Raw genomic sequence first — 19658 nt, 5'->3', positions numbered from 1 at the left:
TGACATTTGACAATTAAACTCGACTCTAGCCTGCCCTATGATTATGAGTCATGCTCATGACCACTCAAAAGTACCTGTTTTATATTGGGAAGAACGGCTCAGTACTCTCTCAGTTCATATGTCACATCGTTGCACAAGACTTCAATCATATGTGGACAGACGTAATAACTTAACCAACAATATGTTGAATCAGAAAACCAGCGGGCTACTCTACATCTCGGGTAGCCTATACAAGATATGACGATTTAAAAAAATCCTCAGCTGATAGAAAAGTACATATTTTCAAAAATGACTGAGCGAGTTGTCGTGCGGTTAGTATCGCATAGCTATTCGCTTGCATTCGGAGGATGGTGGGTTCAAATCCCACCGTTGGCAGCCGCTAAGATGGTTTTCCGTAGTTTCCCCATTTTCACACCAGGAAATCCTGGGACTGTACCTTAATTCAGGCGATGGCTGCTACCTTCCTAATCCTAACCTTTCCCACCCTGCGTCGCCGGTAACCTTTGATGTATTAGAGTGACTAGCATTATTTTCTAAGAAGGGATTTCATAGTATGAAGACCAGATGGCAGCTGCGAGCACTGAATGCTGTTGCTGCTGTCTTACCAGCACATACTACACAGATGCAGTAGGAGGGGTGAATAATGTGCCGTGAATCGGATCACTGTATCGATTCAGTAACGTGAATGGAATCAAATGAATCGAATGTCCCATCACTACTCTGGTTACCCGGGTGGCAGAACTGCAGTGTGCTGATGACACCGCATCTCCTGCTCTAAAACCTGCAGAACTACAACAGTCGATCAACTGCTTTAAAAACTGCATGTGATCGCCTTGGTCTTGGCATTAATGAAAAAAAAAAACAAAAACGAAGGTACTTGCACAACCTGCCCCAGGATTAACACTTCCTAAGTTCAGCATTTCCATCTTGGACACAACACTGGAACAGGTTGATCACTTTTCATATCTTGGAAGGATCTTGTCTAAACGGTGTACCTGTGAACTAGACGTTGATAAAAGAATTGGGGCTGCTCATGCAGCGTTCAGACGGTTAATGCACAGAATCTTCATGAATAACGACCTAAAACTGCATACCAAACTCATGGTGTACAAAGCTGTTGTCATATCCACGCTGCTGTATGGCTGTGAAACTTGGACACTCTGTCGCCGTAATATCAAAAAACTTGAGCACTTCCACTAACAGAAAATAAGATTTATCTTGAATATTAAGTGGGAGGATTATGTGTCCAACACGGCAGTTCTCAACAAAGCGCAGCTAAATAACATTGAGGCAACAATCATCGCTCGTCAACTGAGATGGTTAGGCCATGTTCACCGCATGGGTGATACCAGGCTTCGGCGCCAAATTCTTTATGGTGAACTTTGCTCCGGCAGTAGACCTCATGGAGCCCCTCTTAAGCGTTTTAAGGACCGGCTGAAACACATCATGAAGACCACTGGTATAAATACACAGAAATGGGAAGAATGTGCTGTGGACTGCTCACTGTGGCTGAACACTACATCCACCGCTGTCAACTTGTTTGAAAGAGAACGCTGCAGACTTAAAGGGGCCAAGCGACAAGCAAGAAAACTGTCAATTACAACCCAGCCCTCCTCCATCCATTCAGTGTGATTTGTATGGGCGTATGTTTTATGCCAGGATTGGTCTGTTTAAGAGCGAAACAAAAAGTTGTTGAATCCAAAAAGAAGTGGTGGGAAGATGGAAAGGCTAGGTCAAGCAGCAGGGAAACCTTTCTGGACAGTAATAAAGAATCTTAGGAAGGGAGGGAAAAAGGAAATGAACAGTATTTTGAGTAATTCTGGTAAACTCATAACAGATCCCAGGGAATCACTGGAGAGGTGGAGGGAATATTTTGAACATCTTCTCAATGTAAAAGTAAATCATCCTGGTGGTGTTGCGAAGAGCCAAGCTCATGGGGAGGAGGAAAATGATGTTGGTGAAATGACGCTTAAGGAAGTGGAAAGGATGGTAAATAATCTCCAGTCCCACCTAATGAATACTTTTTATTTTGCCGTTGGCAAATTTAATTTACACGTAGTACATGTTTCTTTTAGATTGACTAAACATTATCAGCTACAATTTTTGGTTCAGAATATAGGAGGAACAAATGAATATATTTGTTTCCGGATGTTAACCCCACGTAACTCTCTGAACGGTTAAATTTGTTTCAAACCTTACCAGGATATCACTTGAAATTTTAACTTCATAATTCAAACGGTTTCATATAAATGCATATTTTTGTCATCGTTCAAAACCCCCACAGTCAAAACCCCCCTAGGGGTGTATTGTTTTGAGTCAATTTCTTATTTGTATCCTCATAAAAGTATTCAACTCCTTTTACACCCCCCCCCCCCCACTAAATTGATTCCATCCACCCCTCCGCCGCCACAAAATGCGTGTGTTTAACTTTTAAAGGAGATTCCAAATTCAAATTTTCTCGTCCGTACCATTCTTCGTTTTCGAGATATAAGTATCCTCAAACAAAGAATTAAACTCATCTTTCAATTCTTTTATCCCCCCCCCCAATTGGATTTTCCGAAAACAAAAGAATACATGTTTCTTTATTTTTGAAGGAGATTCCAAATACCAATATTCACGTCTGTAATATTTTCAGTTTTGGATATACCAGTATCTTAATAAATTCAACCCCCTTTTTCAGTCATTTCACCCCCCCCCCCCAAGTGTTTTTTCTGAAAAAAGTGTTACTTTATTTTTAAAAGACTGAAAATACAAATTCTCACTTCTGTAATGTGTTAAGTTTTTGAGATATACTGTAGATATGCTCATTAAAAAAAAAAAAATCACCACCTTTAACACTTCCCCTTAAGTGGATTTTCAGAAAACAAATTATGTGTGTTCCTTTACTTTTAAAGGAGATTCCAAATACCAATGGTCACATCTGTAACATCTTCAGTATCTGATATATAAGTATACTAAAAAAAAAAAACCACTTTCTTCACTTCTTTTCACCCACCCTGCCTCCTTAATTGGATTTTCCAAAAGGAAAAAAAATATGTATGAAATTTTAAAGAAGATTCCAAATACAAATTATCATGTTTCTAACATCTTCAGTTTTTGAGATATAAGTATCCACATAAAAAGAATTCAACCCTATTTTCAGTCCTTTTTACAACCCCCTTAAGTGAATTTTCCAAGAAAAATAAAAATATAATACATATTCCTTTATTTTTAAAGGAGATTGCAAATACCAATTTTTACATCTGTAATATCTTCAGTTTTATAGATAACTACCTGATGTACCCCTGCTTCACAACGGGATTCTCAGAAAGACTGATTTTGTGGTTTTCGTAACTGAAGTCAATATAGGTCATTACAAAAACGTTGGTAGGAATGTAGCGATTAAAAGCAATTTTATCATATAAAATACTCGATCAAATGAAAACTACACATTTTATCACTTTTAGCGAACAGTACTACAGTTACAAGTAACTAATCTCATTTTGTTCCGTATTGAAGATACAATAAGTAAATTCTTTCTTGAATAAAATTACTATGTCCACCTATTCAATACAATTATATTTTGTAGTGATTAAATTCTACATGAAATATAAACACTAGTTAGGGACATGTTTCGCCCTAGTTTTGGGTATCTTCAGCCTAATACTAATCTTAAGGTCAAGTCTTAAATCTATTGACATTGGAACTTAATATTAAACTTAAAGTAATATCAAATACTAAATACAATGGTCTTGTGCTTATTACATATTTACATAGTTTACAATATGTACATTAACTAAATGCCAGAATTTGTGAACAAGGAAGCACTAAAATAATTATTTTACAATGACTGGAAGACCTTTGAGACATCTGGATGAAAGTTTATGCAAATGTGTACATATTGGCTAGAGATTGATCATAGCGTGAATATGTACATTAACTAAATGCCAGAATTTGTGAACAAGGAAGCAATAAAATATTTTAATTATACAATGACTAGAAAACGTTTGCGACGTCTGGATGAAAGTTTATGCAAATGTGTACGTATTGGCTAGAGATTGATCACAGCGTGAATTGGGGCTTCTCGAACTTTATAGATGAACATTAGGTTGAAGGTTTTTTCAAAGGTGGTTATGGTTATTATCATAAGTATATTGTTGCAAAACCGGAACCGTGGTTAAATTCGATCGTGTTGGATTTGAATATTCCTTTAGAAAGAAGCATGGTTGGTCGGTAATGTTTAATAGGCTAAAGCATGGATGTTGTAAACATATTGTTGGTATTGTTCATTGGAGCTCATCTGATTAAATTTTGAATTTTGTGCCATTCTTGTCGATTAACGTTCCCATTGGTGCATTGTTCAACCTTGGGAGGAATTATGAGATCTCTGTAACTGACTAAGAGAAAACAGGAATTTAGAATGTGAATGTAGAGCCCAATTAATCATAATTGTAAAGTAAAAGTGTTTCCCGCATGAAAGTGGACGAACTTAACTTATCTTGTCGATGTTGGCTGGAACCGCCTGTTCCGGTTGCGTCTGAACGACTAACCTTACTACTCCTGGTGAAGTATTGATGCGGTAACGGAGGGGTGGAGCATAGATGGGGAGGAGGAGGGGGAGGGGGAGTGAGTTTCAATTTGTGCGTCTGTGTTGTTGCTTGAGAGGCGTTACTCGAATTGGATTGGGCGGGCCCAGCATTAGGCGTGGCAATTGGAGCACATGCGTGCTGTGATTTAAACAAACTGGGGACTTTATTCTGATTTATGGCCTGGTAATCTTAACGATGTTATTGACAATAAAAATCCATTATATGAGGCAACTCTGAGGTTAAACCAGGCCGTAAATCAGAATAAAGTCCCCAGTTTGTTTAAATCACAGCACGCATGTGCTCCAATTGCCACGCCTAATGCTGGGCCCGCCCAATCCAATTCGAGTAACGCCTCTCAAGCAACAACACAGACGCACAAACTGAAACTCACTCCCCCTCCCCCTCCTCCTCCCCATCTATGCTCCACCCCTCCGTTACCGCATCAATACTTCACCAGGAGTAGTAAGGTTAGTCGTTCAGACGCAACCGGAACAGGCGGTTCCAGCTAACATCGACAAGATAAGTAAGTTCGTCCACTTTCATGCGGGAAACACTTTTACTTTACAATTATGATTAATTGGGCTCTACATTCACATTCTAAATTCCTGTTTTCTCTTAGTCAGTTACAGAGATCTCATAATTCCTCCCAAGGTTGAACAATGCACCAATGGGAACGTTAATCGACAAGAATGGCACAAAATTCAAAATTTAATCAGATGAGCTCCAATGAACAATACCAACAATATGTTTACAACATCCATGCTTTAGCCTATTAAACATTACCGACCAACCATGCTTCTTTCTAAAGGAATATTCAAATCCAACACGATCGAATTTAACCACGGTTCCGGTTTTGCAACAATATACTTATGATAATAACCATAACCACCTTTGAAAAAACCTTCAACCTAATGTTCATCCATAAAGTTCGAGAAGCCCCAATTCACGCTGTGATCAATCTCTAGTCAAACAGTTGGATATACTCCAATTCACGCTGTGATCAATCTCTAGCCAATACGTACACATTTGCATAAACTTTCATCCTGACGTCGCAAACGTTTTCTAGTCATTGTATAATTAAAATATTTTATTGCTTCCTTGTTCACAAATTCTGGCATTTAGTTAATGTACATATTCACGCTATGATCAATCTCTAGCCAATATGTACACATTTGCATAAACTTTCATCCAGATGTCTCAAAGGTCTTCCAGTCATTGTAAAATAATTATTTTAGTGCTTCCTTGTTCACAAATTCTGGCATTTAGTTAATGTACATATTGTAAACTATGTAAATATGTAATAAGCACAAGACCATTGTATTTAGTATTTGATATTACTTTAAGTTTAATATTAAGTTCCAATGTCAATAGATTTAAGACTTGACCTTAAGATTAGTATTAGGCTGAAGATACCCAAAACTAGGGCGAAACATGTCCCTAACTAGTGTTTATATTTCATGTAGAATTTAATCACTACAAAATATAATTGTATTGAATAGGTGGACACAGTAATTTTATTCTAGAAAAAATTTACTCAGTACTACGGTGCCGATCTAACAGTCCAAAATTCTAGAGCTGGAACGACCAGGCCGCAGACAGCCATAAACACTCCTCTGCCTTTATTGCGTTAAATATGCACACTGCTCATTCCAATCAGTGCCTCAGAGTAGTGATTGAATAGCTCAAATGCTTTGATGAAGCAGTCTGTTACGTACCAGTACTATCGGAAAATTTATGAACCAGAGGAATGGCATGATAAAGAATAAAGTTACCTAACTCCCCAGCTACTTTCCGCCAATATTTAGGCAGACTGTTACACTCTTACGACTGGGCGAGTTGGCCGTGTGGTAAGGGGCGCGCAGCTGTGAGCTTCCATCCGGGAGATAGTGGATTCGATCCCCAATGTCGGCAGCCTAGAAGATGTTATTCCGTGGATTCCCATTTTCACACCAGGCAAATGCTGCGGCTATACCTTAATTAAGGCCAAGGCCGCTTCCTTCACACTCATAGCCCTTTCCTATCCCATCGTCGCCATAAGACCTAACTTTGTCGGTGCGACGCAAGGCAAATTTTAAAAAAACTCGGTATGCAGCAGTAATCCTATCTATAGGAGATGAGTGGCAACAGAAGACAAAGCACACCACAACAAACAATGGTCGATGTAATGTTATTGTTGATCAATTTTATGAGCTTTCTATATTGTAGGCCTTCACCTTTAGTTTTCTTTAGACTCTGTGATCTTAGGGCATCTTATAAAATTATTTATAGCGTAGACTGTAGTTCCTTATTCTCCGACTTTACATACCTACCGATTTTCATTAAATCCTGTCTACTCATTTTCTCGTGACTGGGCGCTGATAAGGACTTAGTAACAACAATCCAAATTCATGAATATCTCTGATCATAGCCGTAAATATCTTTAGTTGTGTAGTATTTATCCATATGTCCACTAATAAAAATTATTTGGGAATTAAATTTTTTGCCTACCCCTAAACTACCATTTCATTCAGCGTGAATAAAAGTATTTATGGCCTAGATTATAGTGACTTATTCCCCGACTTTGCATACTGATTTTCATTAAGATGGGACCATTAATAACATAAATATTAGAGAATTCCATTGTAGGCCTTCCCCTAAACTGCCATTTTTGTCAGCGTGAATACAATTGATGATGATGATGATGCTTGTTGTTTAAAGGCGCCTAACATCGAAGGTCATCGGCCCCGAATACAATTATTTATGGCCTAGATTGTATCGACTTATTCCTCGACTTCCCCTACCGATTTTCGTTACGATACGACCTTCAGTAACAAATATTTGAGAATGAAATTTTAGGCCTTCACCTAAACTACCATTTCACTCAGTGTGAGTAAAATTCTTTATGTCCTAGATTATAGTGACTTATTTCCCAACTTTGTATGCCGATTTTCATTAAGATATGATCACTAATAACATAAACATATGGGAATTAAATTTTAGGCCTTCCCCTAAACTACCATTTCAGTCAGCATGAATAAAACTATTTATAGCCAAGATTGTAACAACCTATTACCCGACTTTGCATACCGATTTTCATTAAATTCTCCTCAGCCGTTTTCTCGTGATGCATGTACATACATACAAACAGACAGGCAGACAGAAATTACAGAAAAGTAAAAAATGCATTTCCTTGTTACTGTGGGCACGACTTATACAGAAATACCATCTTTTTTAAATTCTGAGCAATGTACAGACAGAACTCTTATTTTATGTATATAAATAATTTAACCCCCCTTTTCAGTCTCTTCCCCCCCCCCCTTCTGGTGTTTTTTTCTGTAAACAAAAAAATGCATTACTTTATTTTTAGGAGAAATTAAACATGCCAATTTTCACGTCTGTAATATGATTTTGAGATGTACTGCAGATATGCTCATTTTGAAAATTTTCCCTTTTAACACTTCCCCTTAAGTAGATTTTCAGAAAACAAATTATGCATGTTCCTTTACTTTTACAGTAGATTCCAAATACCATTTTGCACATCTGTAACATGTTACGTTTGTGAGATATATTATAGATATACTCATTTTAAAAATTCACCCCCTTTGTCACTTCCGTTTACCCCCTCTGAAGTAGATTTTCCAAAAACAAAAATTACTTGTTTCTTCATATTTTATTTTATTTTATATAAGTATCCTCATACAGGGTGAGTTGGCCGTGCGGTCAGGGGCACACGTCTGTGAGCTTGCATCCAGGAGATAGTGGGTTCGAATCCCACTGTCGGCAGCCCTGAAGATGGCTTTCCGTGGTTTCCCATTTTCACACCAGGCAAATGCTGGGGCTGTACCGTAATTAAGGCCACGGCCGCTTCCTACCAACTCCTAGACCTTTCCTCTCCCGAATGGAAATTCTAAGTTCCCATGGAGAGAATTAGATATTTTTCCACCAATAGAGCATATAAAAAATCAGATCAAAAATTAGATGTATGGCTTTTCAGGCGTTTGCTCTATTAACCAGCGTTTCGTCTTAGGTCTGACACTAGACTTTTCAGAGTGGGATGTGTAAGACCCTACCCACTGACGCTGGAATTGCTAGGCGGGCATTAATTCCATTGTGGAGTTTTATCACCCGTATGCAGTTATCAGACTGTGCCTCTTAAATAGGCTTCTGATAAGTTCACCTGCATACACCCCAGCGTCAGTGGGTAGGGTCTGACACATCCCACTCTGAAGAGTCTAGTGTCAGACCTAAGACAAAATATTGGTTAATAGAACAAACGCCTGAAAAGCCATACATCTAATTTTTGATCTGACTTTCCTCTCCCGTCGTCGTCATAGGACCTATCTGTGTCGGTGCGAAGTAAAGCCACTAGCAAAAAAAAAGTATCCTGATAGAGCCTTCGTGGTTCCGGCAACACCATACCAGCCTCTCACCACTGGATTCCGTGGTTCAAATCCTGGTCATTCCATGTAAGACTTGTGCTGGATAAAGTGGAGGCGGGACAGGTTTTTCTCTGTGTACTCCGGTTTTCCCTGCCATTGTTCATTTCAGCAACACTCTCCAATTTCATTTCATCTCTCATTCATTAATCTTTGCCCCTGAGAAGTGCGATAGGCTTCAGCAGCTGGCACAATTCCTATTCTCGCCGCTAGATGGGGCTTCACTCATTCCGTTCCTGACCCAGTCGAATGGCTGGAAACAGGCTGTGGATTTTATTATTTATTATATGCATCCTGATAAAAGGTATTGAACCCTTTTTCTCATCCCCCTTAAAAGGATTTTCCAAAAACAAAAAATATGTTTCCTTATTTTTAAAGGAGATTCCAAATACCAATTTTAACATCTTTAAACCTTAAAGTTTTTGAGATATAGATATACTTATTTTAAAATGCACCCCCATTTCTCATTTTAAAATGCACCCCCATTTTACCCCTTTACCGACGGATTATCCAAAATCCTTCCTTATTGAGCACCTATTTTGTAATATAAATGTATCCTCAAAATTTCATTTCTTTATGACCAGTAGTTTTTGGCTCGGCGATGATAAATCAGTCAGTCAGTCACAACATGTTATTTGATATACAGTAAAGCCTGTCTTAACGGACACCCCTCATTGGCGGACGATTTTCTAGGTCCATAATTAAATGCCATGTTGTGTATGAGTAATTTACAGGCACCCTTTATTACGGACATGGACACACCATAGCCACGAGAAACTCTAATTAAACCTCTCCTAACGGACACTTTCTTTTTCAAAAAATCCTATATTTGTGTCCTGTACAGTATGTATTCGCTTACTTTTTGCACAGCCGGTACTTCCAAGAATCACAGACACCGTAACTTTTGATCCTGGCTGTACACATTCTTGGAAGGCAACACTAAGCTACGCTATCACTTCCGGAAGTTGTGTCCGACATGCTCGACAGCCCTGGAATTCGTACCTTCACTGTCAGGTTACTTTTCATTGACTCGTGGGCTTTTGATGTGTTCAATTTTACGTTAGTAAGTGTTTGTAAACATGGCTCCGAGGAAGTTTTTAACTTTAAAAGAAAAGGTAGGCATAATAGACTATCATAAACGTGAGATGTGTGGTGTGCGTAAACTGTCCGAAGTGTTTAAGATTGGAAAGACACAGGCAGCTGAAATTGTGAAAAAGCAAGAGGAACTAGTGAAAGAATGGCATTTAAATGGCAACGAACAGCGCATTAAACTGTTTCAGAGTGGTAGTGGAGCAACGCTAGAGTGGTTCGCTAAAATAAGAAGTCAGAATGTCCCTGTCTCAGGACCAATGATACAAGCAAAAGCGTTAGAATTCGTGACAGAATTAGGTATTGGAGATTTCAAAGCCTCGAATGGCTGGCTAGAAAGATTCAGAAAGCGACATGGTATCAACTTCAGAGTGATTTGCGGAGAATCATCCAGTGTTAATATGGAGATTGTTGACAACTGGCAAGAAAAAATACCTTCAATCATAGACGGGTATGCTCCAGAAAATATTTTGAATGCCGATGAAACTGGATTATTTTTCCGTGCTTTACCCGACAAAACTTTGTGTTTCAAAGGAAATCGTACTGGTGGAAAAGTTGCGAAAGAACGTCTTACGGTCTTGTTATGTGCAAGTATGAGTGGAGAACGGAAGGAGCCCCTTGTGATAGGAAAAGCTGCAAAACCAAGATGTTTTAAAAATATGGACGTTACGAAGTTTGGCATTGAATGGAAAGCGAATAGGAAAGCATGGATGACCAGAGAAATAATGACAGAGTGGCTATGACAATTGGACAGAAAAATTATACGCCAGGAGCGAAAAGTGTTATTATTCCTTGATAATGCAGCATCGCATCCGGTTACAATTAAGTTGCAAAATGTGAAGATCGTCTTTCTCCCACCAAATGTAACATCAGTTTCTCAGCCGCTTGACCAAGGAGTGATCCAGAACTTCAAGTTTATGTACAGACAGTTACTGATGAAGCACATAGTATCAGAACTTAACGGGAATGAAGTAACCCTTCAAACACTGACAAAGGGGCTGAATGTTCTCCAAGCAATTTCATGGATAACCAATGCATGGAAAAACGTCACGGCCTCAACAATTCGTAACTGCTTTCTGAAAGCTGGGTTTCCCGCTAGGGGTGGACATCCCAAAATAGAATCGGATACCCATCCTGACAGCATGGAAACAACACAAGAGTTGATTAATGCAGCAGGTTACAGTGTACAAGTGAACAACTATATCGAAATTGATTCAGATATTCCAACAGAGTGTGAGAGTGGAGACACGAAAACGATTCTTCAGTCAATCCAAGGGAAGAGGGACAAAAATGAAGATTCTGACTAAAGCAGGAGTGAAGGTGATGCTAATGACGACTTTGAAGAAAATACGGAAATCAATGTGCTGCCAATAACCTCGTACAGTGAGGCTCTCGGCATTGTTAAGCGACTGAAAGAATTTAATTATATACAAAACGATGAAAAAGGTGTAAATTTAACCCAGGATTTAATTGCACATAGTGAAAACATCATTGCTAAACTGAAATGGACAAAACAAATGAACATTAAGGATTTTTTCAAGTGCTAATGTTTTACTGTACTGTGCCAGATATTGCTACATCTACATACTGATTTGAAGTTTCAAAAACTCTCTTAATTTTAACATGGTGAACGGTAATAGTGTACAGTGTGCTCAATAGAGGTTTCCACAGAAGTGTTTTTGTCTCTTTAATACAGTGCATCGCAGCTGCAGCAGCCCATCTACAACTTTCTCATGTGAGTACAGTGCAGTATATTGTACAATACTGTATACAGTTAAAGGTACATTTGCAGGAATTGTTAACACATACAATACATGGGTTATTGTGTTCCAACTTATGTTTAATGGTACCGGTTTCATAACCTCTTGCGGGCGGACACCCCTTCATAACGGACATTTTTTTCGGTCCCAATGGTGTCCGTTATAGGGAGGTTTTACTCTATATAGATGGGTGGACACTGGTATAATAAAAATTGCATAATCTTTCTTGGATTTGTCTTCTATAATTAATTTAGATTTTGGTTGATGCTTAATTTTTTGGATGATTATTTTAATTGATTATCTATTTTATCTGTTATAGTGGGCTATTTCATGGATTGTGTTTAATTTTTTACTTAAATCTTCAGCGGACAGGGGTTATTGAACTTTGAACTCTAGACATGTAAACCGAATACAATTGTATTATCGGCATTAAAATTGTATTTAACTTTCGATAAGTGATGTTTTAATATTCATGCATTTGCTGTTTTACTACTTAATGTCTTCAGCAGCTGAAGATGAAGTCTAATGGGATCATAACTGGTTTTGTGATAATGTATTTTTAATGTAAATACATACACTAACAATTGAATTATGTTTTGAATAAGTGGAACATCCCAATCTATAATTGTGACTGTTATATTATTGGTACCAACATGGAAAATTACCATCAATCAACTCAATAGTGATCTGCATTTAGGGCAGTCGCCCAGGTGGCAGATTCCCTATCTGTTGCTTTCCTAGCCTTTTCCTAAATGATTTCAAAGAAACTGGAAATTTATTGAACATCTCCCTTGGTAAGTTATTCCAATCCCTAACTCCCCTTCCTGTAAATGAATATTTGCCCCAGTTTGTCCTCTTGAATTCCAACTTTATCTTCATATTGTGATCTTTCCTACTTTTATAAACGCCATTTAAACTTATTCGTCTACTAATGTCATTCCACGTCATCTCTCCGCTGACAGCTTGGAACATACCACTTAGTCGAGCAGCTCTTCTTCTTTCTCTCAGTTCTTCCCAACCCAAACATTGCAACATTTTTGTAACGCTACTCTTTTGTCGGAAATCACTCAGAACAAATCGAGCTGCTTTTCTTTGGATTTTTTCCAGTTCTTGAATCAGGTAATCCTGGTGATGGTCCCATACACTGGAACCATACTCTAGTTGGGGTCTTACCAGAGACTTATATGCACTCTCCTTTACATCCTTACTACAACCCCTAAACACCCTCATAACCATGTGCAGAGATCGGTACCCTTTATTTACAATCCCATTTATGTGATTACCCCAATGAAGATCTTTCCTTATATTAACACCTAGATACTTACAATGATCCCCAAAAGGAACTTTCACCCCATCAACGCAGTAATTAAAACTGAGAGGACTTTTCTTATTTGTGAAACTCACAACCTAACTTTTAACCCCGTTTATCAACATACCATTGCCTGCTGTCCATCTCACAACATTTTCGAGGTCACGCTGCAGTTGTAACTTGTAACGTTGTAACTTATTTATCACTCTATAGAGAATAACATCATCCGCAAAAAGCCTTACCTCCGATTCCACTCCTTTACTCATATCATTTATATATATATAAGAAAACATAAAGGTCCGATAACGCTGCCCTGAGGAACTCCCCTCTCAACTATTACAGGGTCAGACAAAGCTTCACCTACTCTAACTCTCTGAGATCTATTTTCTAGAAATATAGCAACCCATTCAGTCACTCTTTTATCTAGTCCAATCGCACTCATTTTTGCCAGTAGTCGCCCATGATATACCCTATCAATCGCGATACAGTCCATTTGACCTCCAGAATCCAAGATATCTGCTATATCTTGCTGGAATCCTACAAGTTGAGCTTCAGTGGAATAACATTTCCTAAAACCGAATTGCCTTCTATCGAACCAGACCTTACCCTCATCGCTCCCTTCTGTTTTCCTCAATATCTGTCTTAACCTAATTCCTGGATAGCACTCTACTCTGGTTTTGTTTCCTCCACATATTCTTCCCACATGGTTGACAGTTTAGTCACCCATGACCAGAGCTTCAACCCCACACTCATTAGATCCCCTCCACTCCTGGACTCCCTTAACTTCCCTGGTGCCTGCAGAAATCACTTCCTCTTCCCTTTTCTCCCTCTCACTACCCTGTTTCAACTCCTTCTTCCTATCCTCTACTCTATGTTTCCCTTTCCTTCCGGTCCCTTTCCTTTGCCCCACCCCTCCTCTGTAACACTTCCCTGTTCTCCATCTTCCCTCTGCTTCTCTCTGCAGTGACACATACCAATTCCTCACATATACCTCTCCTGGTCCTTCTTCCTGTGGAAAACCCTCAATCCTCGTCCTTGGCCTTAAGACATTAGCCCACCTGTCTTCCACAACATCTCCCCTTCCATCGCTTCCCTCTCGTCTGCCAGCGTATCTTGTACATTGATTGAGAGGGACCTATCTTCATTCCTGTCATCCATTACAAGTCTTATTATCTGCCTCAAACCCACTATCTTTTCCCTCATCCTCCTTAGTTTGCACTAACACCCACAGTCCTTACACCTGTTCCTCTTGGCCATATTTTTATCTTTTCAAAGAAATGTGAAATAATATGGAATGTCAACAGAAGTAAAATTGGGTATTATATGAATAGAAGTAGGTATATATGTCAGATAAAGGAAATAATATATACTACACAAAAGATTCCACGATGATAATACAGTCAGGAAACAAACTGTTAGAATAACTATACTACAATTATTATAGTTAAACATATCCTGATTATACAATACTAGGAATAAGAAGCTACTCTAACTGCAGAAATGTACAAATACACTAAAACACATAGTTATGGACAAAATGAATTTTATTATTATTATTATTATTATTATTATTATTATTATTATTATTATTATTATTATTATTATTATTATTATTATTATTATTATTATTATTATTTACAAGCCAATGTACCACTTAGTATCATGCTACAACTTCATTTAATATAGATGTTGATTCCCATGGGGAATATGAAATATTTTTTCCCAATGAGTAAATTTATAAAACCAATATAAATGGTCCGTTATTGGACATTATAAATTTTCCAGCTAACTCATTCCTGGTTGCCAGCGTTTCGCCCTCGTGTGCTAGGCTGGCTAGTGCTGGAAAATTTATAATGTCCAATAACAGACCATTTATATTGGTATTATAAATTTACTCATTCGGAAAAAATATTTCATATTCCCTATGCGAATCAACATCTATATCATCTGATGGCCAAGCAGGCATCAATTTTTGATAATAAGACAAAGTCTCTCATAGTTCATTGGCACTGCCGGTGGCTACAATTAGCCTACGCAGTGGCCTCCACGGTATGCACTAGCCAGTGTCTTGATAGGTGTGCTAGGTACCAACTGATGAGCCCAGCCTAGCACACGAGGGCGAAACGCTGGCAACCAGGAATTAGTTAGCTGGAAAATTTATAATGTCCAAGAACGGACCATTTATATTGGTATTACAACTTCATTTGTTTCTCTTCATGCAGAGTTGCTTCCATTGTTTATTTGTCGAGGCTCTTCCTGCAGATTGAACCCCTTCGAAATTTTTGACTGTATTCCTAAATGTATTCCTTTATAACAGTTGGACCTGTGAGATGTTTAACCTTTCTCGTTCCTTCTTTGTTTCCTTAATCCAGTCTGTAGTGATCTTTTCTTCTCCAGAAGTAATCAAATACCAGTTTGGTAAGTCTATTTGCGTTCATTCTGTACAGATGCCCGAGAAAAACCAGTCTCCTTTTTTCATGGTCTGCAAGAACCTTTCCACCTTCTGGTAAACTTCTTTCTTGCTCCAAAGTTTCCATCTGCTTTCAGTTTTCCCATAAGTTTTCTAAGGATTCTTCTTTTCAAAACCTCTAGCTTCTCCAGCTTGTTATTCATGAACAGGCATTCACTGGCACTCTGTTTTGACCATGGTGTTTTAATGTTTTATTTTTTCATTCCAGGATAAGCACTTCTTTTTTTTTTTTTTTTTTGGTCAAGCCATATGCTCTCTCAATTTTGGAGATCCAATCTTCCACTGCAGCTTTTTCTAGCCCATTCTCCTGAATGGTCTCTTCAAGGTACTTGAACTTCTTGACCCTTTCTATCCATCCACCTCTGTTTCCAAGAATTTTGGCCCATCCTTAATGTTTGTCATGAATTTGGTCTTTTCTGCCGAGATCCTCGGTCCTGTTTGGCTGGCGATTCTTTCCAAGAGGTTAATTTCGATGGTTGCGACCTCTGGACTTTCCAATAGTGTAGCAAAGTCATCAACGAAAGCCAGGCAGTTGATTTTAATCCCTCCTGATTTTCTCCCTAGACAGATTGGGATTATCCCTGGATGTTCAATTTCTGAGTTCCATATTCTCACTATCTTTTCATGATGCAGTTGAATAGGAGTGGGGATTGTCCATCAGTTTGCCTCACACCTGTGTTGGTTTTGAATGATTGTAAAGTATGCCCAAAGAATTTTACCTTGGAGATTGTGCCTATTAGGGCTTCTTTGATTATATGTGCCAATTTGGTTTTGACTCCAAATTCCCTAATGATCTTATCTAAGGTCTCTCAGTCCACCAAATCGAAGGCTTTTTTGAAGTCTGTAAAAGACACTGTAGTTTTCTTCTGTGGCAGAGTTTTAACTTCAGGTTGAATATTTGTTCAATACAGGAGCAGCCTTTCCTAAACCCTGCTTGGTATTCCCCTAGTTGTTCGTCCTAATTCACTTCTGTTCTATTAAGAAGCAGTTTTGAGAGAATTTTATAGGCGATCGGGAGGAGGGACATGCCCCTATATTTGTTGACATCATGTTTGTCCCCTTTCTTATGCAGTGGATGGATAAGTGCTGTTTTCCATTCGTTTGCGATTTTCTCCTCCTTCCAGATTTCCTTGATGATTTGGTGATGATCATCTAAGATTTCCAGTTCAGTCCATTTCAACATTTCTACCTTTATTGAATCTTTTCCACTTGCCCTGTTTTATTTTTTTTAGTTTTTCAAGGGCTTATTTGACTTCTTCCTTTGTTGGTGGTTCATCATCTTCTGAGTTCTCTGGCATGTCTGGAAATTCTAGTTTGGATGTTGGGGAAGGACAATTGAAGAGACTGTGAAAGTACCTGACTAATATCTCACATTTTTCTTGGTTGTTCAGTCTGATTTTACCCCATTCGTTTCTGAAGATCAAACTTGGCGCTTGGTATCCTTTGACTTTGCTTTTGAAAGTCTTATAGAAGTCTTGGAAATTGTTTGTGACAAAGTCGGTGTGGAGCTTGAGCTCTTTCAAATAATTGTTTAGTCCTTCGAAATATCCTGGATGTTTCATCCCTTTGTTTCCTGAATGGTTCCATATGTTACTTTTCTATGGAGCATTTCCATTTTCTCCAGTTCTCGGACCTCTCCCTGAGAACTTCCTCACATTCTTCATTCCACCATATTTCCCTTTTCCTCCTAGCCTGTCTGAGTGTTTTCTTTGCGGGTTCATTGATTCCCGTGCATAGTTCCTGCTAATTCCCCTTTCTGCTGGTGCGGATTTTGTCCCTGAAGTTTCTAATGATGTCTTCAGTGATGTTCATTTGATTTGTGTTGTATCTTATCAAATTAGATGGATCTCTCTTTTGTCCCACTGGGAGAAAATGGATTTTAACTTTGGAGACATAGTGGTCTGAATCAAATTCATAATTCCTAAACACTTTGGCGTTCATCCCCGTCTTTGAGTTTTTCATTGTAATCGCTAATCCAATTGGAATTCCCCTACTTCGAGATTCGGAGATACACGTCTTTGATTTTCTCGCGAGTTTCTTGAAGTGTGTTGATATTAGTTTTGCTGAAAAGCTTTGCAGAGTCCAATGAGCCTTTCCACATTCTTCTTAGTCCTTCTATTTGCTGGTTATTCCCCTACGATGTCTCTGTGCTTTTGCTCCTTCCCAATATGCGTTTTTCCTGGGCGAGTTGGCCGTTCGGTTAGGGGCGCGCTGCTGTGAGCTTGCATCCAGGAGATGGTGGGTTCGAATCCCACTGTCAGCAGCCCTGAAGATGGTTTTCTGTGGTTTCCTATTTTTACACCAGGCAAATGCTGGGGCTGTACCTAAATTAAGGCCACGGCTGCTTCCTTCCAACTCCTAGGCCATTCCTATTCCATCGTCGCCATAAGACCTATCTGTCTCGGTGTGACGTAAAGCCACTAGCAAAAAAAAAAAAAAAAAAAAAAAAAAAAAAAAAAAAAAAAAAATATCCAACATACTTTCTAAACAAATTTAATGCATTATTAATTTCATATCTATGAGCCTTCCTGCATTAACATTATCACATCTTCTGCAAAGTATGCAAAATTCATACCAGAACTCCTTCTTGGGAGGTTACTGAATGGCAGGGAGATGCTACCATCTTCCTCAATTTGAATGCCTGTATTTTAAACATAAGAGAAAATCCACAAAATATCAAATATGAAGACCATGAAAGCCATTAACAATAAAGGGTTAACCATAACAAATAAAAGAGAAAGTGCACTCTCTTCCCTTGGCCTGTTTCTAGTAATACTGCCTTGAATGGTACCCTGCAGTAATGATCGCTTCTCGATTCACTTTTATCCGTGTTCATTTATGATTCAATAGGTAATTTTGTGTTTTTCCACAGCAATGGTGTTTGTTAGGGCAGTTCCCAAATAAATAGGAATGTTCTTGGCAAGATATGTTGTTTAACTGAATTATTACCTATAATAGATTGTAAAATAAAAACTCAACCTTTGAGCCTAGGTTAACATGCCATGTTAAGTGATGACTCTTTTCTTTCTTTCTTTCTTTCTTTCTTTCTATGGCAAAAGTTTACCTTGGTTCACACAACATTAGTACCATGGGTCACCACTTGGATCGCAAACATCCAATCTCCAAGTCAAGATGATTGAGATGGAAGGCCACAATCCAATGCAGTATTAGAGAAAGAAACCTGGACTGGGACACAGTGTTGAAGAAGGAGTGGTGGAAAGACTGAAGAAAGTGGAGAGGAACCATATTTGTCCCTACCCGGCTACAGCTGGATAATGGGAAATGATGATGATGACGACAACTTAACAGAATATTAATATATATGAATTGAGGGTAAGGAACTTGTTTTGTTTGTGGCACATTTATACACCGTAACACTGCTAATTATCAATATATCCAATTCTATTTTCTTTCTTCTATAAATCTCTGTAATACTAATTGTACACCTCTTCAATAACAACAACAATTTGTTTGCAAAATAGTTTGGGAGCATCTTCTTTTCTAAGAGAAGTGAGATTCCATCACTTCCCTAGGTCTAAGACTTGCTAGACATATTTTCAGTGCAATCACAGTGCTGGCTTTACTAAAATATAGACCTCAGCGAGATTTTAACTCAAATGTTTTAGCAACAGATAGTGAATTGGAAATTCCTCGCCAACAGAGCAAGACAGGCATCATTTTTCAGAATATGTATGAGAAAAACACTGCTGTTCCACAGCAAATAGTATCCCATTTCCCAGGAACCTTTACTACATCACACAGCCATTGATCACGGCGATTGCTGGATATTAAAATGAGTGCAGTGTGTTTAATATCTCTTGCTATTATCAAGGATGCCAAGAGTGATAGTCTCTTGGTGTGAAAATGGGGTTCTTTAATGCATCAGTAAACATAACAATACAGGTTTAATGTTTTCAAGCAATCTTGAATGTCAACTGACTGTACTATACTGTACTTCACCAATTTATAAAGGAAAGGGTGATAAAAGGAAACCAGAGAACTACAGACCAATCAGCCTGACCAGTATAGTTTGTAAAATACTGGAGA

General features: G+C 38.4%; 1 protein-coding gene across 4 annotated transcripts in view; it reads right to left on the bottom strand.

The window, feature by feature from the left end:
• Positions 1–19658, bottom strand: part of LOC136862872 (ubiquitin-conjugating enzyme E2 T) — a 267498-nt gene that overhangs the window by 153643 nt on the left and 94197 nt on the right. The window contains exon 4 of one of the 4 annotated variants that reach the window (XM_067139142.2): positions 18155–18252. The exons of the other annotated variants lie outside the window; for them this stretch is intronic. Coding sequence (XP_066995243.1) covers positions 18181–18252 — 72 coding nt within the window. The 3' untranslated portion in view covers positions 18155–18180. Of the gene's footprint in view, positions 1–18154; positions 18253–19658 lie in introns of those variants that run through there. 4 annotated transcript variants of the gene reach the window in all.

The sequence above is a fragment of the Anabrus simplex genome, chromosome 2 (assembly GCF_040414725.1).
Source record: "Anabrus simplex isolate iqAnaSimp1 chromosome 2, ASM4041472v1, whole genome shotgun sequence".
NCBI classification, from domain to species: domain Eukaryota; kingdom Metazoa; phylum Arthropoda; class Insecta; order Orthoptera; family Tettigoniidae; genus Anabrus; species Anabrus simplex.
This window is presented reverse-complemented; position numbering and strand designations above follow the sequence as displayed.